The sequence below is a fragment of the Engystomops pustulosus genome, chromosome 4 (assembly GCF_040894005.1).
Source record: "Engystomops pustulosus chromosome 4, aEngPut4.maternal, whole genome shotgun sequence".
Classification (NCBI taxonomy): domain Eukaryota; kingdom Metazoa; phylum Chordata; class Amphibia; order Anura; family Leptodactylidae; genus Engystomops; species Engystomops pustulosus.
Genome location: NC_092414.1, coordinates 58,764,621 through 58,790,235, shown reverse-complemented (window position 1 = coordinate 58,790,235; position 25,615 = coordinate 58,764,621). Strand labels below are relative to the sequence as shown.

Sequence of the window (25,615 nt, the reverse complement as noted above, 5' to 3'; positions counted from 1 at the left end):
AAATGCCATGTGCGCCACCACCCTAAGGTGATACTAAGATTCCTCACCCTCAAGCATTTCTCCTGTGAAACCTAGCAACGTTGACCATCATTTTTTCTTTATGGTTTTACCTGCGGCACCGCATACATGGCATTTTGAAAAATGCGGTGCAATGGCTGAGGAGAGGATATTTGCCCAATTGCTGTTAACATTTGCTTTTTGTCTTATTTTTTCGCCCCAGTAATAGTCAGTAGGCCAGTCAAATCACTGCGGGCCAAGGATGAACACTCATATGCAAACAATATCCTAAGCATTAGGTTATAACCAGTCACGGTTGACAAACCACATTCCTACTAAAGATAGAAAAGCCCGGTCTCATGTCCACAGAAAACATCGAGGTCATTCGTGTTTCCACAAGGGAAGAGATGTCTCCAGCTTGACAGCTGTAAACACAAGCAATGCTCACGTTCCCAGCAATGGACACAAATCAAAAAAGTTATTATTGTGAATGTTTCTTCAACCATAATGAATAGAACATTTTACTCAATGCAAAGTCTTTTTGAGAAATGTAATCTAATTTATTTGGCTTGGAGCCCAATGTAGATAAGAAAATCTCTTCATCTAAGATCCTAAACAGGAAAATGAAACAAAACAATAAGACAGGAGTCCAGAGTAGACTTAAACTTTACAGTATCGTGTTTTGTTCTATATACAAAGAATTACAGTACATATTCATAGAAGGGGCACGACCACCTTCCCCTAGTGACAGCAAATGCAGTTACCTAATAAAGAAACAAAAAGAAAAGAGAAACCAGCCATGTCATCCGTGCCGCCTTCTAGACATGATGCGTCTATTTAGAGGACTTCTGTAGAGTCAGCAGGAGGGAGGAAAGCTTTGCTTTCGGGTAGCACCAGTGAATGTGGAGTCTCAGTCATGGTATGAGTGGTAGGCTTATTCCAGTCTCTGTCCATGCCCGGATATAAATGCATGAAGTATGGAACATTCAGTGATAGGATCCCATGGGATGGACTCTTCATGTTTGCCTTTATATGCTGACTGCAGGATAAAGATACGGACACGGTGAAAGCCGCAGTATTAAAAACAATGAGCCTTTAGGAATAAGACCAAGGACAGTTCCCCCCCAAAACCCTCCTATGTTCTTAACAAAACTGCCTTACCTCTCTTCTGCGGCTAGGATTTTAATAACTGCACACATGGAAAGTAGCTGGATTCTAAAAAAATACACCTCTAGATTTCATGAAACTTGAACTATCAGCAATGACACCAATGTTCGCTTTTCCATAGCCGATTTGCATCAGTCTGGTATCTTTCTCACAGATCTGCATAACCTTATAGGGGCAGATTTATCAGACATGTCTGAGGTAAAATTGTTCTAGTTGCCCATGAAAACCAATCAGAGATTAGCTGTAATATTATAAACACAGTTATGAGAAAGCAAAAGCTGAGCTCTGGGTGCCATGGGCAACTAGAACACTTCTGCTCCGATAAATTTCCCCCCTAGTCCACGAGTCATCCATGAAAAAACAGTTCTTACTATTACATACACATTGGTCAAGAGGTCCGACAGCAGCCGTGGGCACTGATCAATTATAAAGTACAGGCAGTCCCCAGGTTACGTACAAGATAGGGTCCGGAGGTTTGTTCTTAAGTTGAATTTGTATGCAAGTCAAAACTGTATATTTTATAATTGAAGTTCTAGACAAATTTTTTTTTCTTTGCCCCAGTGACAATTGGAGTTTCAAAATTATTTGCTGTAATGGGACCAAAGATTATCAATAAAGCTTCATTACAGACACCTTACAGATGATTATTGAAGTCTGGGGCTAGAGTAATAGCATGCAGCGAGCTTCACCAGAGGTCACAGTGGGCAGAGGGGTCTATCTGTAACTATGGGTCGTCTGTAAGTCGGGTGTCCTTAAGTAGGGGACTCCCTGTATTGCAGTTAGCTGACCCTACTAAAAACAGAGGGCACTACCAGTTCCCAGCAAGGTGTGCCGCTGGCCTAAGGGTAAATGATTGTAAAACTGGTATAGAAGGTCCACTGGGGATTGCATTAGCTTTTACTACCTATACACATGTAATTTTTCTGCATGTTACCGGCAGACTTCAGAAGGCATCGAGGAAAAAAAAAATGAATGTACCCTCAAGGAGTTTTCTAAGACACAACCTCCTATTCTTCACTTGCCTCCACAGGCAAAACCATGGAGAGCTTTGATGCCACAGGGGATTATATATATATTTTTTTATACTTTATCACTGTCTGCTGCCAAAGTGTATGTATATCTTGGAAAACCCTTTAGACCAATGACACTCTGGACATAAACCTCCAACAGCCAACCTACTGAGATTTTCAATGACACCAGAATAAGGATTTACACAAACTGTGGTAGGAGTTACTGCAGCAGAATACGTGTCCCCAAATCTTCAATTATCATGTATATTTGTTGGGTCAAGGATAAGCCTTAAAAAATAAAAATATATTATATTTCGGTACCAGTCATTCATCCACAATGGTTTAAAATCACAATGGTCTAGTTTATTAATAAACAAAAAAATATCTTCGGCACGCTAAACCAAACCATTGAAGGGTAAAACTTACAAATGTTCACAGGACTGAAGAAACAAATGTAAAAGTGAAAATTCAGCTCACGTCATAGAGGCACTGGTAAAGACACCAACACCAATGCTTACAACAAAAGGTATAATATAAAAAGAAAACACATACAGTAAAACATTAAGCACAGCTGCCCATAGCACCAATAATTCCCATCATAAGATTGCTCAGATTCTACAGAGGCAGGTGCGAGTGTAATGTGCAGAAGGTTTAGTGTGGTGTGCAGGGACGACATAACATACTAGTACAACATTTCTTTTCAGCTGCCTTATTATCCGACATCTTTGTAGCATGACTTGTATTTATCAACCCTCCATATGATCTCTGGTGTGTGGCCTGAGCACCGCATGTCAGCTTAGTAAAATAGGTCTATACATGGTCGGCAAATCTGACATCTGGGAAGAGGGCGGAACCATTAATATATTGACTTCATTTCCCAGGACCTTATTACAGGTTATCCATCAGCTGTCTGAAAAGGCCACGTGATACTCCGGGGAAGGCACTGCAGTAACATTTATGGCCAAAGCACAATGTAAGGTGCTGTGCCTGTTCCAGAGCACCACAAGCCCTACATCAAGTCAGCTGATCAGAGGAAGAATCGGGTAAAATTCCATTGATACCTATCGCCTATATTTTATGGCTAATCCACTTTATATAAGGAAACTGTGAATAGTTTACAGCTGCAATGTTACAGATGTAACTAACACTTTATCATCGTCTAGTGTCGAGCTCCACAGCTATCTAATACAAATTTACTTAATGGTTTGCTATAATTGTAAACTCCTCAGATACATCAGCAGAATCTCGTGTGATCATTTGGTACATTCAGCACCAAATGTAGAAGAAAGATGAAAAACTTTTCACTATACAATGACAACATCTTAGTTACTCAGAATCTGTACATTTCTATGGTCACTGGGCATTGCTTCATTTTACCAATATCCTGTTGGGCGACTTTTAGCTGACAATATGAAAACTACGGTACGACCAATGTTACATGAGACCTCTACTTGGCTGACAGCATTATGCAAGTGGGATTGTACCATTACCCTTATGTTCCCTTTAAGGCTCACCATCCAAACTGAAATAAGGCTCTTTTGATGATTATAAGATGTAATCTGCATGGAAGGATTCACATTAATGATTTAATACTGCAGTAACGTCCTACGACACACGCCATAATACTCAGCTACAATGGTAGTTGTATTTTGGCATGAGTAATAAAAAAAAAAATCTTGCGGTTTTGTGTCCTTAAGTCATAGGAAGAAACCTCAGACATGCAGTAGCAGATCTCAGCGTTAGAATAATTTGACCAGACAACAGGTTATTTTACCCAAACACACGAACAAGCCTATTGAGGTCCATTGGCATTTCAAGGATTCCTGATATCCACAGCTTAAAATACAACTCTTTGTAATAAGGCACCTCTCTCGATTCCCTGCCATCAAGGCCCATGACATTATCTGTAGATTTACCACATGGATAGAAGTGCCTTATTGCTCTTTGACAGAATACAGCCTCTTTCAAAGACAAGTGTATAACCTGATTATTGACTAGACACAAACCCCACTGACGCATTAGGACTCCAGCGGTTTATCAGCGATGTCATTTACAAGTCTCTAACCGCAAGAAGCCAACAACTAAAAAGCGAAAACTAAAACGCAGCAGCCGGCTTGTCAAGTGTCTACACATCCAGCACATCCAAAATATATGTGGGATTTTTCACTTCGTCCATCAGTTCAAGGGTCATTCCTTGTCTGGCGCTATATACACTCAGCAGCTGCTGGACAAGGGCTAGATGCAGTTTTTGGCTGACTATCAGTAGCAAAGTTTAGATCTAGAGAAACAGACTCTGAGAGGTCTTCAGATTGATTGCTGGGAGTCTTCTCCTCAATGGTTTGGTCTTCTGAAGCAGGGTCCGAGTCCACTACTAAATCTGCAGGCTCTTCCATAGATGCTGGAGTAACAGGTTTCTCCTCCTCCTCCTCTGTTGCCATAGTTTGTTTAGGGGTGGTGGGTTCATCAGCACAGGACAGATTAACACTTTCTAATTGCTCATCTTGGAGATTGCTTACTTCTTGTAAGTCCTTAGCCTTCTGTTCAGTAGTGACTGGGATGAATGCTTCCTGTAGGGAATCACATTTGTCTTCTGAATCCGGTAGTGGTCTCTTTACAGGATGAGCAGTATTTTTAATTTCTATTCCATCATCAGGTCTCTCTTTCGGTTCTTTGTCTTCATCCCCCAGAGCAGATTTTTCTTCAGGGCTCTGTCGTTTTACAGCAGCGGAGGTCAGAAGCACCTTCCCAGCCTCGATGGGGTATTTTCCAGCTGTTGCCAGTACAACCTTGCTAGTTGCCACAGGTTGTTTCCCTGCAGGAGATAGCAGCACTCTACTAACTGATGAAGAAGAGCTCTTACTTACAGAAGTCAATAGTACCTTCCCAGCGGCTAGATTCTTATTACCTAAAGAAGCCAACAAAACCTTACCAGGGGATAAAGATTTCTTTCCTAAAGAAGCCAGGAGGACTTTTCCTGTCGACAATGGTTTCTGTGCAGACGATGCAAGAAATAGTTTCCCACCCACAGGTGATTTCTGGCTACCAGGGCTTAGAACTAGCTTGCCAGCTGGTAAAGAGGCTTTGTCAGAGGAGCCTACCAAGACCTTCGCAGAAGGTAGGGAATTTCCCCCAACAGACAGCAACATGTTACTGGATTCTGAGTTGCTAGTCTCAGAGGGAGCAATCACTTTAGCCGATTTCTGCCTTTTACTCGAGGACGCCTCCTTGACATTATTTTGCGATGTACCCTTCGATGGGGTAGCTGGGACAGACGACGTGTTTTCTGACGAGTCAGGTTCTCTAATTTCCCCTGGCTCCAAAGGATGTGGTCCACACGGGTCATGTTCTGTACAGGATAACCGTCCATCCAGCTTGGAGATGAAGAGCATGCCCTCGCGGTGCAACTTGCAGAAGGAACTGGGACACATTTCACAGAAAGAAGCTGCCTCCTTGCTGCAGACATCACACTGATGCCACGGACATTCCCACTTGCCTGCAATCAGAAATTGAGAATTTCTATTAAGACAAAACAGAAGCCTAATTTATTTAAGCAGATGTCATAAGTTGGGACACATGTATCATTTGTTTTCTTTTGGGACTTTTTAAATTTGGCATACTTTAGCAGTGCTTTGTATCTTTCTAAATTTGTGGTTGTAATTTATGCTTTTTTTTTCTTTTTTGCAGGTTTTTAATTTTTTGGTTACTTTTTAAGGTGAATTTATGGAACCAAGAATAGGTCACTTTTATTATTTATTATTATTCCTTTATTCTTTATTTATGTAGTGCACACACATTCTGAAGCGCTACAAAGAGCTTGCAAAATCAGTCACTTGTACTTTTGCACCCAAAATGTGTAATTTGCTAAAAAAAAAAAAAAAAAAAAGTCACAAAACAAAAAAAAAAAAAACATTCGTCTTGGAAAGAGACATTTAGATACACAGCAATAGACAAACTTTTTAGGACCCTGGCATTGTTGCAAAAATGTACACAAAGGGCTGCACTTTTGAGAATAAATCGTGTTTTTCAGGGGGTTTTTTGCCTTGCTGTCCAATTTTGAAATAGTCTGGGTGTTGCAAAACAGGACACCCTACATAGCAACAATCGTCTCTCCATACAAAACTGTAGTAGGTATGGCAAAGTCCATGGCTCAGCCAATATACAGAGATGCTCAACTTCCATATGTGGCACCTGAGCACACTAGCTGGCTTAATGGTTTACTAGGGTCTGTTTTAGTGGAATCCATCATTCTAAGTATAATCATCAAGAAAGCAACATCTACATGGAGCAGAAAGTGAGGACATTTCTGTGAAACTGGTAGCTCACAGGGTAATGGAGATGTATAGTGATCACTTAATGGTAAATATCTTAAGAACGGGCCCAAAGTCTCAACATATAAGCACTTTCTTACATTGCTTTCATTTACTTGGTGTCCAATACAACCAGAGCAGAGCGCTGCGTAACATCCACGTACCTGCAGGTCTACGAGTTAAACTTAAGCAGTCGGCGTGGTATACTTTTGGACAACCTGACTTTTTGCAGGATACAAGTTGGCCTCCATCTCCACAACTAAAACATTCATCTTCGTGTTCTTTGACTGCCTCAGTTTTCTTGCGCTTCACATACTTTCTCCTGGCTTTATCCTCAGAAACTGTGGGTTGGTTCTGGATGCAAAATTAGAGAAAAACTTACAGTAAATTGTCACAGCACACAACACAATAATTACACAATTATGGATTAGTTGTACCTAACTCTGCAAAGATGCAACTGTACAGCATAAACCATGGAGCTTTACCCAGAGAACATACAGACCGATTGTTGTGCTAAACTTTATTGGAGGTTCAGGATTATGAAGGTTTGGTTTGATTAGTGTTCATCACTAATTTATGAACATCTATGGGAGTTGTCTCGCACAACACCATTATCACCTCAAATGCGCACTCTTTTTCCTCTCTCTGAGTAACAAGATAAAGGAGTGGAAGAATTCAGTGCAAATTTATGATTACACAATGTTCAAGGGTTGCTACTCATGATGACAAGTTCCAATAGCCTTTGGCATGTTGCCTTTATCATGCATCTGAATAATTCCACTGCTTTTTTTATGGTTTCTTTAACAAGGCTCCCTGCCAGCAATGTGTGGTTAGTCCTGGGGGAGGTGGGTACAACAGCACAACTCGTCTCCTCAATATCTCTTCCCCATTCATGAACCTCCCTCTCCTCTGCTTCCTACTCTTGCCACAAGCAATTCTTGTTTGAATGGCCACCATGCTGCGGGCAGGGAGCCTGGTAATGTAAAAAAATAATAATTTAAAAACAGTGGAATTATTCAGATGCAGGACAAATGCATTTGTGAAATCAACATACCAGAGGATAATATTGGAACCAGTCATGTAAAAATTACATTCCTGATGACAGTTTAACCTTCAACAAGGTCTGCAGTTTTTCATGAAAAACTGAAGGGTCCCAATTTTACTCTATTAATATACACAGGCAGTTACATACAAGATAGGTTCAATAGGTTTGTTCTTAAGTTGAATTTGTATGCAAGTCGAAACTGTAGATTTTATAATTGTAGTTCCAGACAAAACAATTTTTGCCCAAGGGACAATTGGAGTTTCAAAGTTTTTTTTTTGCTGTAACTGGACCAAGGATTATCAATAAAACTTCATTACAGACACCTTACTGCTAAGCATTGCAGTCTGGGACTATAGTAAAGCAATCAGAGCTTCACCAGAGGTCACTAGGGGCAGAGGGGTCGTCTTTAACTAGGGGTCATCTGCAAGTCGGGTGTCCTTTCGTAGGGGACCGCCTGTAATTAGTTCACTTTTAATATACCAAAAATAGAACATCCATGAAGAAGTTTCATACAATATAAAAAAAAACTCCAAATCATAACCGCAGGAAAGCAAATGTCATAAAAACTGACAAACCTTAGGTCGAACTCCAAGGAAGCCACTGCAATTTGGAGCACCACATTTACACACAGTCTTCCCATTTCCAAGACATTCCAGGTTGTAGTTAAAAGTTAACTCCGTTCCTGAAAAATAGCATTTTAAATGATATAACAAAAAGGACCAAATATTTAACAAAACGTGGGCAAAAGAAGAGAGTTAAAGGAAACCTACCATTTAAAATGGCAGGGGTAAGCTGTAAGTACCGAGCACCAGCTCAGGGTGAGCTGGTGCCGGTACTTACTTTCGTTAGTGTTATAAACCGCGGCATCGCGGTTTTAACACTTTTTAAACTTTAGAGTAGGAGAGGCTTCGGCGCTGCGCGCGACCGTGCGCGCGCAACATCTCCGCTATTTCCTATGTAGGCGTGCGCACACAGCGCCGAAGCAGCTTCTGGTCTAAAGTTTAAAAAGTTTCAAAACCGCGATACCGCGGTTTATAACACTAACGAAAGTAAGTACTGGCACCAGCTCACCCTGAGCTGGTGCTCGGTACTTACAGCTTACCCCTGCCATTGTAAGTGGTAGGTTTCCTTTAAGAGCTATGCTCAAAGCTAGTTGCCACTCCTTCTGACAACCTCACAACTCTTCTTTGAGGTGTGGGTCCCTGTAAGGATTTCAGAGAATCACACTGGGTTTGGGTAGCAGCATTCAATATACAGTATATAGTTTTGCTTATGAAGTATAGAGAACATGTTTTTTTGGCTTGCAGCAGTAGGCACTGGATGCACATTGAAATATGGGATCACCTCTATGAAAACTGTGCTGCAGCATCTAGCTAATAACCCAGAAAATTATTATGAGCATGTAAAAAAGAAATAAAATGCAGTGCAAACATTGCTGGACCTAAGCACACTGCATTAATGTAGAGGATTCATGAGCGCCACAGGCAATCAGGAATTTGTTTTCTTACCAGCTTTAATATCACACAAGGCAAAAAGACCGACTCGGGTATCACCATTCACAGTCCATTTCTGAGTCTCGCAGTTTGGCTGACAGCAGTGGTTCATAAAGCGAGCATAGTTTCCCTTTGGCCCAGCATCAATAACCCGATCCTACATAAAGACAAAAAGACAAAATTTTAAGCTGGGGAACCCTCTTCTAACCCAATAGAAGACTTTGGGAACTGAATTATAAAAACTGCCCACAAAATTTGTTTTTAATTTATTAGAATAGGTCACTAATATTTTAGATTAGGTCTGTGGTCAGCCCAGAAAAATTCATTGTACTGTGCAGGAGGCAGTTGTGTGTTACATTGCTAACTCTTGCGAACAAGGCACCAAGTCCTATGGTTTCATATGACCACGTTTTTTCTTTTATTTGTACAAGTTCATTTGTAGTCCTCCTTTTCTGCAGCACCCTACTTATAACGCTTGCTTTTCTGTAACCGCCTTCTTATAACTCGCTAATACTATAGCCCCCTTCTTATAATGCAGTTTTCTGTAATGACTGACTTATAATACCTCATTTTCTGTACCCCCTCCTTATAACACCCCTTTATTGTAGCCACTTTTTTAGTGCCCCCTTTTCTGTAACCCCTCTTTACACTGTCCCTTTACTGTACACATCCCTCCTTTTATGGTGAAGGCCTTTTCTATTAAACCGCCTACTTTTCTAGGTTGTGAAACTAGCCTTTAAAGTAATACATTTAGATGACTTGGATAAGGTCTCAAATGTACTGTAACCTGGCAGACACCTGTAACAGTCGGTGAAAATATGACATTACCTTATCCACAGTAAGCATATAAAAGTTGGTGATATCATGGTCCTGGGCATAGCGGATACGAGCGCGACACTCTTCTTCATCAATTAATTCTCCCACATACTCATTAACAAATTCACCCTACAGGAAATACACAATACAATGAAAGAATGGAGTGAATGAATACAGTAGAAATAACTGATGGAACAAAATGGTGTAAAGCCAAGATAATTGGAGAACAGTTACATACAATTTGTGATCATTGATATACAAAAGAAAACCAAGATTTGGGAACATACTTTCTTAACATCAGTCTTGCAACGTAATCCCCAGCCTCTGCTTAGAGTGCGGAAAATCTCCACATCTGGATACTGCCGTTTAGAAAAGGCTTGATTCTGGCAGTGTTCACCAGCTGGGCACACAGAAGGATGGCATTCATAAAGCAGCATACGGTTAATGCATTCAGAGTCTTGACCACAAGGATTCTCATCTGAAGCCTTGCAGTTACAACGTGGAATTTCAGAGAGATCAGCAGTGAAGATCTGAACCTTCCCAACAGGTCTGTTCACCTGCAAATAAAAGTACAGTTATTGTAACATCCTAAACTTCCATACATTCTTAATATTAAAAAAGGAATTACTGCTTGACAGGCCTAGATAAATACATATATACATTTAAGGAGAAGGCAGTGTGTACTGAAGCATACTTTGAGATACACCCTTGGGTCTCTATAGGAACCTCCATAATATATATATATATGGTTTTTCCTCCAGTGTTCAGGGTCTTGTATTTACCAAGTGTGTATGTGCATTAACTTTTGAAAGGAGGCATACTTTTTCATGTGTTTATTACTTTCTGTATGCTGCTTTTTTATTAATGATGAAATATGAATGAGAGGTTATTATAACTACTTCTCTGGAACCCGGTTCACTATTTTAACTGATTGATCTGGTTGCTAGGATCTCAAAAAAGCAAAAAAAAATCGAGAGTACCATTCCCAAAAGTCGTTGAAATTATAAAAATAGACCCTCAGCTATCTCCACCACCCTTAAAGGAAACCTACCACTTGAAGTGGCAGGTTTCCGATGGCAATACCGAGCACCAGTTCAGGGTGAGCTGGTGCCGGAGCTTATTTTAGTTAGTATTTTAAACCGCGGTATCGCGGTTTAAAACACTAACGAAAATAAGCTCCGGCACCAGCTCACCCTGAGCTGGTGCCCGGTATTGCCATCGGAAACCTGCCACTTCAAGTGGTAGGTTTCCTTTAAGGAGGATAGATGTGCTGTGCTCAGCCTTCAGCAAAAATGGAGCTGGTACAATGCCGTGCCATACATTTTGAGGGAGAAGGACCCCCTTTGACATGTTTAGTCAGGGTCACAGTGGTTCCCTTTTAGCCATGCCCACTCATTGAGGAACGCACGGCCACAAAAAAGTAGGACCTCAAAAAAAAAAACAAAAAAAAAAAACGCAACTTTCAAATCTGGATTAACGTGATAACTGAGGAAACACTGCAGGAAACTAGATATTGGCGAACTTTGAAAGGAGACCATGAAAGGTCTCAAAAATTAAGGCAAGGAAAAAGTTTGATACATGTCCCCCATTATGGATCTGGGGTCAAGAAAGAATAGGAAGGTTTTAATAATCTCAGTTCCTACAATAATGAAGTAGAAGCAGAGGGATTAGTAGGTCAACACTGTGCTACTCACTTTAATGTGCTTATAAGGTGGAGGCTTTTTATCATTTTTCTTCTCCTCCTGTAATTGCCTCATTTCTTTCTGTGCTTTTAACTCTTCAAATCTTTCTGCAGCCTCCATCAGTCCTATAGGAAAGCAAAAAGGAGTGAAAATGCAGAAATATGCAGGCAAAAATAAAAACTCTCAATAGAAAAAATAATAATTTTACCTTTCTTGTAAACCGCATCTACACCCTTGCTCATCTTATCTTTGTTAAGGGCATCACCCTCCATGTAAGGAAATACTCGAGCCTGGTGAGTCCACAAATAGTCTTTCGAACCAAAAAATAAGACTGGAAACTCTCCAATATCATGTTTCATCTTCTGGATATTTGTTGGAATAGTCTTAGGGTGTAAAACCTCAGCTGGCCACCACCTAAATTAGAAGAAAAAACTAAAATATCTTTCGGAACCATCTCTGAGAAAAGTGGACAGCACGAGGGTAAAAATCATCTATTACCTGAATCTTCCGACTTTAACCCATACTATTTCTTTATAATGAGGTTTTTTGCCAGCTTTACAGTCATTGCAGAACCAGTTCCCCTCCGGCATTTCAATATTAAGACATTCACGGTGAAAAGCTGCTGGACAAGACTCACAACAAAGAAGGCTTCCACCTGACATAAAGGTAGGAAACATCACAAATGTCAGTGTGCTGCACTCTACTACATAGTATCACAGACAACTAAATAATGTTAAACAATTTTTCTACATCTTTGGTTATATTTCATTTCTCCTATCTTTGGGATTGTTGAAGGTTTGGAACCTTGAATCTGCACCAGTCATCTGATCCAGGCAGCCCCCAGACAAAACCAATGCAGGAAACAGAAAATGCTAGATGTCTCCATCCCCCTGTATTGGCTGCCAGAAATATTTTAACCCCATAGCGCAATAAGACGTACCCTTACGTCTTACTGTGCATGGGGGAGTATGAAGAGGGCTCACGGGCTGAGCCCTCTTCATACTCACCGGGCATTTGCTTCATAATGAAGCAAATGCCCGTCGCTAACACCCGCGATCGGTGCTTGCACCGATCGCGGGTGTTAACCCTTTGATCGCCGCCGGCAAAGCTGCCGGCGGCATTAAAGAGCCGGCGGCGCGTGGGCGCCGCCATCTTGGCTCCGATCGTCACTCCCCGTGACGTCACCGGGGAGCGGCGATCCGTTGCTATGACAGCCTCGGATCACACAATGATCCGAGGCTATCATGTTTTAGGCCATCTATTACAATGTGCGATCTGCACATTGTAATAGATGGTATGCAAAATCCCCATATACTGCCATACTGTAGTATGGCAGTATATGGTAGGATCAATCAGACAACCTAGGGTTAAAGTACCCTAGGGAGTCTGAAAAATAGTGAAAAAAATAAAAAAAAGTAAAAAAAAAAAAATTATATTAAAAAAAACATAAAAATTCAAATCACCCCCCTTTCCCTAGAACTGATATAAATATAAATAAACCGTAAAAATCATAAACACATTAGGTATCGCCGCGTCCGAAAATGCCCGATCTATCAAAATATAATAACCGTTTTTCACTGCATTTAACCCCGTAGTGGAAAATAGCGCCCGAAGTCGCAAATGGCATTTTTTTGCCATTTTGAAAAATAGAAAAAATTCTATAAAAAGTGATCAAAAGGTCGCACAGTTCTAAAAATAGAAGCTTTGAAAACGTCATCAGAAGTCGCAAAAAATGACACCACTCACAGCTCCATACACCGAAGTATGAAAAAGTTATTAGCGCAAGAACACGGCAAAATGAAGAATTTTTTTTCTGTACAGGAGGTTTTAATTTTTGTAAATGTATGAAAACATTATAAAACCTATACAAATTTGGTATCCCCGTGATCGTATTGACCTAATGAATGAAATAGACCTGTCATTTGGGGCGCACAGTGTAAGCTGTAAAAACAAAGCCCACAAGAAATGGCGCAAATGTGTTTTTTCATCATTTTCACTGCATTTAGAATTTTTTTCCCGCTTCCCAGTACACGGCATGGAATATTTAATACCATCACTACGAAGTGCAATTTGTTACGCAGAAAATAAGCCATCACATAGCTCTGTACACGGAAAAATAAAAAAGTTATAGATTTTTGAAGGTGGGGAGTGAAAAATAAAAATGCAAAAACGAAAAAGGGCCTGGTCCTTAAGGGGTTAATGGAGTGGGGTCTGGCTATCGACCCCCCCCGACCCCCCACTAAGGATGCTGGGGATAGGTGATCAGTTTTCTAGAAAACAAAATGGATCAGGAAACTCCCCTTGGCCATTTTCTTACCAAAACATACAAGCCTATGTAATCCTATAGATATTACTGGATATAAAGAATCAAGATCAACTCACCTTCAGAACATACAAAGCACCAGCTGACATTGACATGCTCATGGTTCTTACAACCTCTGCGAGGTGCAAAATGGTTTGGGCAGATAATACTATTAGAAGCCAAGGTAACTGTTCCCGCTGCCATACAGAAATCATTGGCATGATAGGCAACTGGGCAACGCACACATCTCATCAAACGACCTGTGCAACAAAGTATTAAAATGGAAAATAATTCATAAGCAAGCACTTATACAACCTTAGAAGAGCCACAGCTTTACGGATTAAAATACAACATATAGAACTATAAACAAATAAGGGCTCTGTTCCAACACAAAGGATGTGCATTAAAGGGATGTATATTTTATTGCCATGTTTATATATGAATATATGTGTTTCTATCGCTTCCAATCTCTTCCACAGAATTATACTGCTGCTATGGATGGCTTATTGTAAACCAGCAATAAATAGGATTGCAGAAGGTTATTGGAAATCGTTGCTGGTTTTCATTTAGAATGCATTCTTGGGGGGGGGGGGGGGGGGGAAATTATATTACATTAATTAAATTACCGTATATACTCAAGTATAAGCCGACCCCAGTATAAGCCGAGGTCCCTAATTTTACCACAAAAACCTGGTAAAATCTATATTCTTTTTACTCGAGTATAAGCCGAGTTTGGGGTTTCAGCACATTTTTTGTGCTGAAAAACTAGGCTTATACTCGAGTATATAAACTATATTAACCTCTTAGGATCAGGCCAATTATGGGGCTTCTGTGCTAAAACAATGACATACTGCATAACCATCCAAGGCCCAGTTCACATCTTTGTCTGGGATTTACATTACACCCTTCATTTAAAGGACATCTACCTTCAGTGTGACTGATGGTAGATGTCCAGCATTACATGTCCATTTCTTCAAGCACTAATTGGAACAGTTTTTAGTGCTCCAGCTTAACGCAGTTGTAAACTTGGCCTTAAGTCAACTCTCCTTTAAAAAGGAGCGCATATCATATACAGCTCACCTTTTGATGCGTTTGGGTTGTTGGGGTTATTAGCATGACAAGTCATGCAGATATGTAAAGAACAGCGGAAACCTCTGCTCAGTTGAACAGTGGGAGGATAGTTAAATGCACAATCTTCATGGTAGTATTTTCCACACAAAGGGAGCGCGCAGCGTTTTGCCCCTTCATCTGAACTCTTGCATACAAAACAGGTGTGGACACCTAAAAAAACAAAAAAAATTGGAAAGGAGACAACAAAAACTGTAAAATATATATATATAAAACATTAACTATATACTCCATGCAAAGTATGAAAAGCTATAATTTAAAAAAAAAAATGTAATTAAACACAAGACCTGCTCAGCATGTGCTTAGGGAGAGCATGTGAGCAACCTGGAAATCACAGCTAATTAAGTGAGTACTGTATCCATGTGACAAAAACTTTTCCGAGACACTTACCGGAAGAGCACTCACTGCAGATAAACTTTCCCTGAGGCATGCCACTCAAACCAAGGCACTGCAAGTGAAACGCTCCACAGCAGTGGGCCTCACACAGCAGCAGCTCTCCTGGCTTTTCACACACCTACATAAGAGAGGGGACATTCTTCAACATCACAGCATTACAGAAATTCACAAATGTATATGTATTTCCATTATTATATATCATTGTTACTGGTGAGGAAGTATCTGATAATAGGGGTCTAAAAGTTCAAACTGAATCAATGTTCTGCAGTGCTGGAGCTACACATTACAACAATATTCAGTGCCAATTAAAAAAAACTGATGGCGCATAGCCAATTTTCTCTGTGCATCTGCCCTGTGATGCCATGGATGCAATCAGCTGTATTGTCTACAATACAAGAGGCACATGTATTGATTACAATGAGAATAAAATTGATATGAATTTAGCAATATACCTGACACACATTCTCTTTCATGGCAGCACCACCACCTCGTTCAAATTGGCCCTTCTTTGAAGAAGATCCATGTTCGTGCTCCAGCCCTTCTTCGCCTGTGTCACTTGGACTTACAGCACCATTCTCATGGAGGTCTTTCTATATAAGCATAAGAATAAATTTTTTTAAATAACAGTTTATAGCCAAACCTCAGCCCAGGTTTAATCATAATATACTGGAAGTATATATTTTTTTCTCACCTCAGAGTTTGAGGATTCTCTGCGCACCAGGTTATTTCCCTTTCTAAACCTGCCAGCAAGTCTCAGACGTTTTCTTCTCTTGCGATTTTCAGATAGCCTGCTGGATGCTGAAAAATGTGGGTGGCCTTGATAAGTTCAGTATCATTGCTTTATCTACATGGTAAAGTTATAAGGTTATTTATGAACTTTAGTTTAAAAAAATATCAGGTTCCTTAGCATGCCAATAAAGACACAGAGGACCCATTAACCCACAGCAAATGGGCTCACATTCATTTCCTGTGAACAGAAAACTTTCCTACCAAGTAGCAAGATCTAATTGTTCTTTAGCTATAACATCATCTAAGGGAGATTCATTCTCTTTTAAATTGATGTTGATCAAAGGTAAAAATAAAAGGCAGTCACCCGAAATTCCCTGGTGGCATAGGCACGAGTCTATATAAAATCTGGTTTGAAAGTCGCCTGTTCCGCTTTGCAGAATTAGTAGCTGGCAGGAGACACAAGCTCTTACCCTATGAGACCCTAACATCCAACACCACTCTACCAACCTCTACCCAATATCACTATCTGCAGATACGCCATTTTATGCCATCGTTGTTTGGGACTGACAGTATCAGAGCCAACAGCATTCGAGAGAATATGCAAACATGGGTTATCTACCAAAGGTCTTATCACTGATATATAGAAGATATTGCAGGACCCATACCCAGAGACCCAACCCTTCCACTCTTATATGCTGAAATGGAATGACTTCATAGGGGGAACCCTTGACCCCTGACGCACGGAGCCTTGTCTGGAGAAGGGCGGCAAAGTCCTCGATCTGCACCACCACAAAGGAGAACCAATTCAGACCTATGAGGTTTTGGTACCATACTCCGACATTCCTCTATAGTGTTTATCCAAACGTACCAGACAGGTGTTGGAGATGTGGGGCATTTAAAGAGGGGGGGGGGGGGGGGCACGTTAATCCACATCTATTGGTCCTGTCCACTAAGTCAGCAGCTCTGCACCATGGTTAAAAATATGACAAACTCTTTTCTCCATCACACTACCTCTAAGCCCCAAATCAGTGATGGCCAACCTTTTGGAGATAGAGTGCCCAAACTACAACCAAAACCCACTTACATGTCGCAAAGTGCCAACATGACAATTTAAGCAGTAACTTATTGATCCCTAGTTTCAATCGTAGTGGTGTCATGAGTACACCAATACTATAGAAAATGATGGAAAAAATACAGATATATATATTAAAAAAGAAAAATAAGGCTGCCAAAAGGAACTAGAAGCAAGAATGTAGAAATAAAATATCAAGACAATGACAAAAAAAAAGTCCAAAAAAAAAAAAAAAAAAAGGATTTAGGACCTTGGGAAAAAAAGAAAACTGTATCTGGTCCTGGAGATGCTAATTTACCCTGGTCGCGATTCGTTGGTGGGCTTGGAACCTATATACAAATAGAGACGCCCTGCTGTATAGAACAATCTTCAAAGCAAAGTAATGTTGCAGTATGGGCAAATATTATCTACATTAAGTAAAAAAAAACTATAAAGAACATGTGCTATAGTCATGCCGTCATACCTGCTCTGCTTCTTATACGTTTCAGGGAGGGTTTCTTCAGAGGGATGGATGTGGAAGACTAAAAACATAGAAAATAATCAGGAACTAAAAAAACCTACAATAATAGATTAAAAAGTCAATAATGCAGTCACGAGTAGGTAGAAACTAATAATCTTTGTACCACAAATCTAGCCAGCGCTTTCAGTGAACAGAATATGCTACAAAATATAAAGGATGGGCTGAAATTCATGCCAGAGAGATCAGACCTTCTTGAGAGGAGATAACTCTTGCTGGTTCTGGGAGTAGCGCTGGTTTTTAAGTCGCCAAATGTTCCAGAGAAAAAATATACATGAATTCTAAATAACGTTCTAAATAAAATTAGAAGTGAAGTGGATTACTTTTAGATAAGAGATTTCATGTTCCTCCTCTTCCTCTTTAATGCCGAGCTGTTCATCCAGGTCATCAAATTCACACACTCTGGGAATAAGCTTACTCTTACGTCTGCTCCCACACTGCAGTTTAGCTGTAAAAAGAAATTAAAATACATTTCAGTGGTCACTAATATTTCAGCAATCTAAGATAAATAATAAACAAATCAGATGGGCAAAAATGCTTCTTTCACCACTATTATTCCTAAAGTGACATTCCTCAGAAAGGTATCCAGCATGCACAGGAACTGTTTAATCCAAGTTTTTTTTTTTTTTTTTAATTAAAAGCAGACTGCATACATTGGTGTGGAAAGATCAGCCATACTCGGACACAGGTCCACTGACCTCCGCGTTACAAGCTTGAGACCATGATTAAGCTTGTATAGGGAAACGCGTAGGTCAGTGGACCGGTGTCAGAGTATGGCTGATCTTTCCGCACCAATGTATGCTGTCTACTTTTAATGAAATAAAGCTTGGATTAAACAGTTCCTATGCGTGCTGGATACCTTTCTGAGGAATTTTGTGGACCCAAGGATCTCGAAGTTTTGGCTCCGTTGTACCGGAAACAAAAGGGAGGTGAGCTGGACTTTTTCTTTGCATATTTCTTTCCTAAAGTGACATATTGTGAAATCGTTGCTGAATACATCTTGGTAGAGCAAGATGTACTGAACTCACAGAGGTATCAGATTGCTTAGAAGTCTACTGAGGAGGAGTGAGCAGGAGTTGAAGGAGAATGAATAGAAATCGCAAGCTACCAGGGAATAAGGGTAACTTGCCCCATGTGATTTATTTGCATCAATGCTGGACAGTACTTCTATAATGTAATATGTGATGCTGCCTAAGCTGCTGAAAGTGAGTTAGGTATCAAATTTTCCCACCGCTTCTGTTTATGACAGATATCACTGCAAGTAGTCACCACCCATAAGTAGTAATGCAGAATCCCTTAAAGAAAGCCTCTCACCAGAATTTTACCATCCTGACTTAACTGCTGATAAAGGGTTACAAGTCCTCCCCATATCACCTACAATTAGCTGCCAGTGAGGCTCTGTACCTTAATTACAGCCAATGTTCTGCTGCCTCGTACTTAGGGACTGTCTGCCAACATTCAACTACAGACATGTATCTTTATATTACATAGCTTTATATGTACATATGGGAAATATTGTGCCAATGTTTTTAGACGCCACCTGGTGTTATATTCATGTCATGTGACCGTAATGACTTAATTGCAGGTCCTTTAGCCTTCTAACAATAGCAAACTGTACATCATGTATGTGATCAAATAAAATCATAGAGCCTGCATGGAGGATGAGGAGAAGTAGAGGTCCATAGAGGCTGCTGTGATTTCATGTGGTCAGATACATGCATGGGGTACAGTTTGCTATTGTTAAGTGGCTAAAGGACGTGTGGTGATGTCACCCTGGTCACATAACCTGAACCTGCTAAATAGTAAGGAGGCATAAGGCATGAGGATGCCCCCTCTGATGCCAGGTAATATAAGATAAAAGGCGATTCATGTGGATGTAAGAGAAACAATTTTGTGTATATGTGAAAATGCGTTGACAGGTTCCTTTTAAGAAAAATATTTGGGATAGCAAACATTCTAAATAGCTGCATTATTTTCCGTTTCTACACGCTTTTTTCTCTGCTTTATGTTGTAGTTTGTTATCCATGCACTGGTTTTTATTCCAGGATCAGAGACTTTATGAAAACTCCCCAAGAACTGACACCCAGGCTAGCAACCGCACATTGATGTACATAAATAACCAAGGTTAAAGTCTGTATTTATGGTCCTCACCTTGCTTAGATTCGGCACTCCCTTCGGGTTGTTCTCCTTCATCTGATGCTGTGGTATTCTCGGTTTTAATAGAAAACTCATTGCATGAAACTCTTGGAGAATTTGCTTCTGCACAAGAGCTCTCATTTGTATCACTAGTTGACTGCGAGGCCTGTTCTGCCATTTCCCTTATTCGGTCACTATTACGTGAACGACCAGCCCGGCTTCTCTCTTTGGGGACTTCAGACTACAAAGGAAAGAATATAGATATGAGCTTTGAACACTGCTTGATATGTATACAATGGGAGCCTCCCACCAGCTTTTACACCAATAAACTAACATCACTATCAGATGGGGCATTTTCTAATACAGGCAGTCCCCGGGTTACATACAAGATCGGTTCTGTAGGTTTGTTCTTAAGTTGAATTTGTATGTAAGTCGGAACTGTATATTTTATAATTGTAACCCCAGTCATAATTTTTTTGGTCTCTGTGACAATTGGATTTTAAAAATGTTGGATTGTCATAAGAACCAGGATAAACAACAAATCTTAATTACAGACTGTTACAGCTGATTATTGTAGCCCAAGGCTAAAGTACAATAAATTACCAATATCCAGAGGTCCGTTTTAACTAGGGGTCATCTGTAAGTCGGGTGTTCTTAAGTAGGGGACCGCCTGTAGTCCCTATGTTATGTTAAAACTCACCCATTTCACAAATAAAAAGAATCACCAAAGACCATCCGCAAAAGAGTTAAAGGGCTCGTCTCATTTTTAGTAAATTAATGTTATTGTTTATATGATGAAAAGTTATACAATTTTCCAATATACTTTCTGTATCAATTCCTAACTGTTTTCTAGATCTCTGCTTGCTGTCATTCTATAGAAAGAATCTATGTTTACTTCCAGTAAACAGAAATCTGTCCATGGTCACACAGCTCATTATAACCCACAGCGCTGAATACCCTCTATGACACCTGTCGGTCTTGCACCATGGTCAGTTCTTTCCACTGGAAGTAAACAATGAAGCTTTTAATAGAATGACAGCAAGCAGAGGTCTAGAAAAACGTAAGGTATTGATGCAGAAAATATATTGGAAAATATAACTGTTCATTACACAAACAACATTTATTTGTTGAAATGGGAATACCCCTTTAACATGAGTCACATTTAGGCTGCTGAAGGGGGGGGGAGCATCAATTCAGACGCTGTTATCTTGGGCACTTCAGCAGCTAGAAATGAGGTTCTAGTGGCTAAAGATTCAGAATTCACAATTGGGCTTTATAGTCAGCTTTAAGCATTAAAGTTGGGAATCTGAGAGGCAGATAAAAACTTGCTTTAAAGTTGGATCTTTATTTGCCTGTTGCAGGATGGAGAGGGCTCATAGATCGCAAGTGTTAACTCTTTAACTGCCACCATCAGATAGAAGCCGGTGGCACATGGGCGCAGCCATAAAGGCCTGGATTATCGCTTCCCTGTGCCGTCGTCAGGATGCGATGATCCATTCCCATGACAACCTGAAGTCTGTACAAGACTCCAGGAATGGTCATTAGGCGAGTTCTGTAATGGAGCCAGTGCCTGATCTACAGCAAATTCTCCACCTACTGGAAGAATTGCAGTACATGGAAGGAGTGAGTAGATACCCTAGAGTTAAAGGGCATCTACCACTGGGACAAAGGACTGTATGCAAATGAGCCTGAGGGGCTCCAGGCTCCATAGGTGTTAATGAAGTCTGGAGCCCCTCAGACTCTCATTTGCATTAAGTCTTTCATCCTGGTGGTAGAGGTCCTTTAACCCCTTAACGACCTGGCCTTTTTTGTTTTTTCAATTCCATTTTTCACTCCCCGCCTTCAAAAATCTATAACATTTTTATTTTTACACGTACAGAGCGGTGTGAGGGCTTGTTTCCTACGTAACAAATTGCACTTCATATAGTGACAGTATTTAATATTCCATGATGTGTACTGGGAAAGGAGGAAAATTTTCCAAATGCAGTGAAATTGGTGAAAAAACATTTTCGTCATTTTCCTGTTAGCTTGGATTTTACGGCATTCACTATGCGCCCCAAAGGACATGTCTACTTTATTCTTTGGGTCCGTGCGATCACAGGGATAACAAATTTGAATAGGTTTTATAATGTTTTCATATATTTACAAAAATTAAAATCTCCTTTTCCAAAAAAAAAAAAAATAAAATAAAATTATTTTGCCATCTTCTGGCGCTATTAGTTTTTTTATACTTTAACCCTAGGTTGTCTGAGCGATCCTACCATATACTGCCATACTACAGTATGGCAGTATATGGAGATTGTCCTGTCTTCAGAAGACCTGAAGCTGTCACCGCAACCTATCGCTTCCCCCAATGACATCACGGGGAGCGACGAACTTCACCGTGAAAGCCGTGCGGGCATACCTTCGTCTAAATGAAGCCTAAGATTTTTTTTTTTTTTTTTTAAAGGAACCCATATAAACAAATCATAAACATGTCAGGTGTTGCTGCATCCCAAAAGTCCCGATTAAAATGTAAAAATGCCATCCAAAAGTCCACAAGAAAATGGCACAAATGTGTTTTTTACCAATTTCATTGCATTTGGAATTTCCCTTCTCAGTATACAGTAATATTAAATACCGTCACTAGGAATTAGAATTGTTACGCAGAAAACAAGCCCTCCCACAGCTCTGTACACTGAAAGATAAAGAAAAACAAACAAAAAAAAAAAAAAAAAAGTCATTAAAAGGGGTTTTCCCACAAAGAAAAGTTAGGCCCTATCCACTGAATATTTACCAATTTAGAAAATCCTCTGGCACTTCACTTCTTGGACAAATGTCTTTATTCGAGCTTTAAAATCCACATGTACACCACAGGAGAATAAGACTGACGCGTTTCTAGCCAACCACTCTTCGTCATAGTCTATTGACGGAATAGAGCCCAACTTGCTGGTCAGTGGGGGTCTCAGTGCTCAGCAATTTCCGTCAGCTCCATAGAGATTAATGGAGCAGATCGTCATGCGTGGCAGTCTTCTCCATTAATCTGACGGAGCAAAGAGGGGTCTGACTGAGGTACGTGGGACCCCTCCTTTTTATGATCTGTGAGGGTCTCAGCACGGAGACCCCCACTGATCAGCAAGTTAGGCCTTATCCACGGGATAGGGCCTAAGTTTTGTTCGTGGGAAAACCCTTTTAAGCAGTTATACAGCTCTTTGCAGTGTGAACAGGTTTTGACCCCATATAACTGCAAGACACTATGCCAACATCAGTATTTTGCTGGCGAGAAAAAACCAAACAAACATTCTAGCACTTCGGGATAAGGAGAAGACATTATTTAGGGCTGTAAGGCAGTTTACCAGAGAAGAAGCTTCAGGTTGCCTGCAATTCCGCTTCCTTGGAGCGTCGGATGTCCAAGGGTCATCTGTATGATATAGGGCTCGCTTTTTCGATTTTTTCCTGTGTCTCTTACTCCAATTCGATTCTGAAGACACAAGAATTGTAAAAAAAAAAAAATAAGCCAGATATTGCAACATTTGGTTAAACAACCTCAATGTTCTCTAAGAAGCTGACAATAGACTTGACCTAGAAGTGATCCATGTCCAAGCACATTGACGGTGCCTACCTGCTGTGAACACGGTGATGACGGATCAGAAGAGACGTGAAATTGTCAGTGTGCCATTCATTTACTCATTACAAAGTTATTCAAGAGTGGGGCAGTAAGGTCAAACTCACATCTGTGTTCAGCGGCCTCTTTCACGCCTTTCGGTCAAGCCAGAAAGAAAACTGTGCCAACGATTATACCAATGTGCCAGAATTTTGGCACAGTTTTATATCGTAAACCAAGCAAACTAACAGGAGGTGACCAGACAGTCTAATACTGAATGGCATCTCTGGTGTAGTTTCAGACACCTAGAGAGCAGACAGTGATGCTTCACCAGATTACATTATGCACTTCGAGACACTTGATTAATTTTCCCCACTGTATTGTCCAATTCTTTATTTTGGTAGGGAGAGGGAAATAAACCACTGGCATATGGCTAGGGGAGAATTAATCATAGCACAACCCAGGATAAACGTTCCTTTTCTATTACTACAAAACCCCTTCAACACCAAAACGGTGTGTTCTTTATAGGCAACTCCCATCCTGATTATTCACATTTAATTCAATATGTGAACATTTGTTGAAATGGATGCCATTAAAAAAAATGTAGTGATGAAATCCTACTAAAATGGATCCCTTTAAATGTTGACGTGCACCTCCATATTGGATGGGATATTTAATAGTGCCACCAGGGAGTATAATTTGTCCACAAATAGAATAAATAGTTATTGCACTTTATAGAGTGTTTTGTCTGCCTAGGACACCAATATACATTGGGGGACATTTACATAAAGTGTCGGTGTCTGCATTGGTTTCGTTATCGACCTGCTCTCGGAAAAAGATACACATTTAATATTGTGGTGCTGTGCGCATACATTTCTGGTGCCTAGACCATTTTCTGTCCCTGGGACCAAAATCTGTTCTGAGCACCAGAAATGTGTCCAACAGTCAGAGAACAGGCAACAGAGCAATAGCACCGTTTTGTGTCCCTGCTAGACCAAATTTATTTTGGTCTACTTTCCGCCAGTTTACAGTGCCCAAAAATTGTGTCTGAGCTTCCACTCTGCCAAAGCCACGGCCTTTTTCGGAAAAGAGTGGGAGCAGGCGGAAAAAAGTCACTTTTTTTCTGGCGCTGCCAGCTAATAAATATGTCCTAGAGCAGAACATGCGGTGAGAGCGTCACAAGACTGGCGGAAACGCCATGGTAAATGTCCCCCATTGTCCCAGCCCTATACTGGATATCTTCACATAAGTACATATATTTTTAAATAACATGCAATTGAAGAAATGTATATGTATGGCATATGAATTACATTAAAATGTGAATATCCAGTTGATAATAATTATTATTATAGGGTTTATGAATGTTTTCTCATATTTTTAAGTCCTATGACTTATCCATGAGCTTCAAGAGGCCCATCAGCTTCACTAAGGGCAGTATTGCATTCATTTTAGGTTTCCTATTTGTGGGAAACATATTTCAGAGCAGGAGAAGCTAAGCAGATTGCTATACATTTATGGAGGGAAAAGATTAATTTAACTGGTATTACGTCAATTTTGATTTCGGATTTTGTGCCTAGAAGTTATTCAGAGGAAACCCGTCAGCAGAAATGTTCCAGATTAACCGCTATCAGTTGGTGGTAAAGCAGCTAAACACCTTCCAGGTCATGTACCTTTTAGGGACCTGTGCTGTGGCATTATCCAGAAAGTTTACATTGAAGCAAGATGTAAATTGGTTGTATAAAGTTAAGAAGGCAGAGAATTTAGCAATTGGGTCCAGCTCTCCACCGTAGAATGTCCCCGCTTTCATGATCATCTCTCCTGAAGTCTGGTCATAGAAGAGATTGGGAGAGCGAGACTTCAGTGCTAAACTCTCCACCTCCGTGACTATATACAACCAGTTTATATCTCACTTCAAAGTAGATTTTTCTGGATTGTGCAACCATGCTGGACGATGAAACAAAGATTATCTGGAAGTTGGGAATCTCAAACTCATTTGTAAGAACAGGGGGAAGCTTCCTGAAATTCAGTAAAGGCAGGTTTATTTTCTTGTTGCCAAAAATGTGGTTTTCTGCTTACCTGAGACTTCACCCAACATTTTTGTAATATTAAATTATAGAAAAAAAAAACAAAAAAAAAAAAACAACTTTCTACAAAAGTGACCTACACTCTCTACGAGTGCAAGAAACACTGAGCCGGGTGCCGACCCACTAGATATTTCACATGCATAAAAATAGT

At 40.3% G+C, this 25,615-nt stretch overlaps 1 protein-coding gene across 1 annotated transcript in view; it reads right to left on the bottom strand.

The window, feature by feature from the left end:
• Positions 1–645: 645 nt before the first annotated feature.
• The window catches only part of NSD1 (nuclear receptor binding SET domain protein 1), a 38,716-nt gene continuing 13,746 nt past the window's right edge, over positions 646–25,615 (bottom strand). The window contains exons 6-23 of the mRNA XM_072145994.1: positions 23,133–23,257; positions 19,813–20,038; positions 17,985–18,109; positions 17,608–17,665; positions 16,035–16,141; positions 15,796–15,933; positions 15,338–15,461; positions 14,900–15,100; positions 13,900–14,079; positions 12,016–12,172; positions 11,726–11,931; positions 11,530–11,642; positions 10,123–10,392; positions 9,848–9,964; positions 9,035–9,176; positions 8,102–8,208; positions 6,646–6,835; positions 646–5,667 (exon numbers count right to left, since the gene is read on the bottom strand). Of these exons, the coding sequence (XP_072002095.1) occupies positions 4,379–5,667; positions 6,646–6,835; positions 8,102–8,208; positions 9,035–9,176; positions 9,848–9,964; positions 10,123–10,392; positions 11,530–11,642; positions 11,726–11,931; positions 12,016–12,172; positions 13,900–14,079; positions 14,900–15,100; positions 15,338–15,461; positions 15,796–15,933; positions 16,035–16,141; positions 17,608–17,665; positions 17,985–18,109; positions 19,813–20,038; positions 23,133–23,257 (3,875 nt within the window). The 3' untranslated portion in view covers positions 646–4,378. The remainder of the gene's footprint in view (positions 5,668–6,645; positions 6,836–8,101; positions 8,209–9,034; positions 9,177–9,847; positions 9,965–10,122; positions 10,393–11,529; positions 11,643–11,725; positions 11,932–12,015; positions 12,173–13,899; positions 14,080–14,899; positions 15,101–15,337; positions 15,462–15,795; positions 15,934–16,034; positions 16,142–17,607; positions 17,666–17,984; positions 18,110–19,812; positions 20,039–23,132; positions 23,258–25,615) is intronic.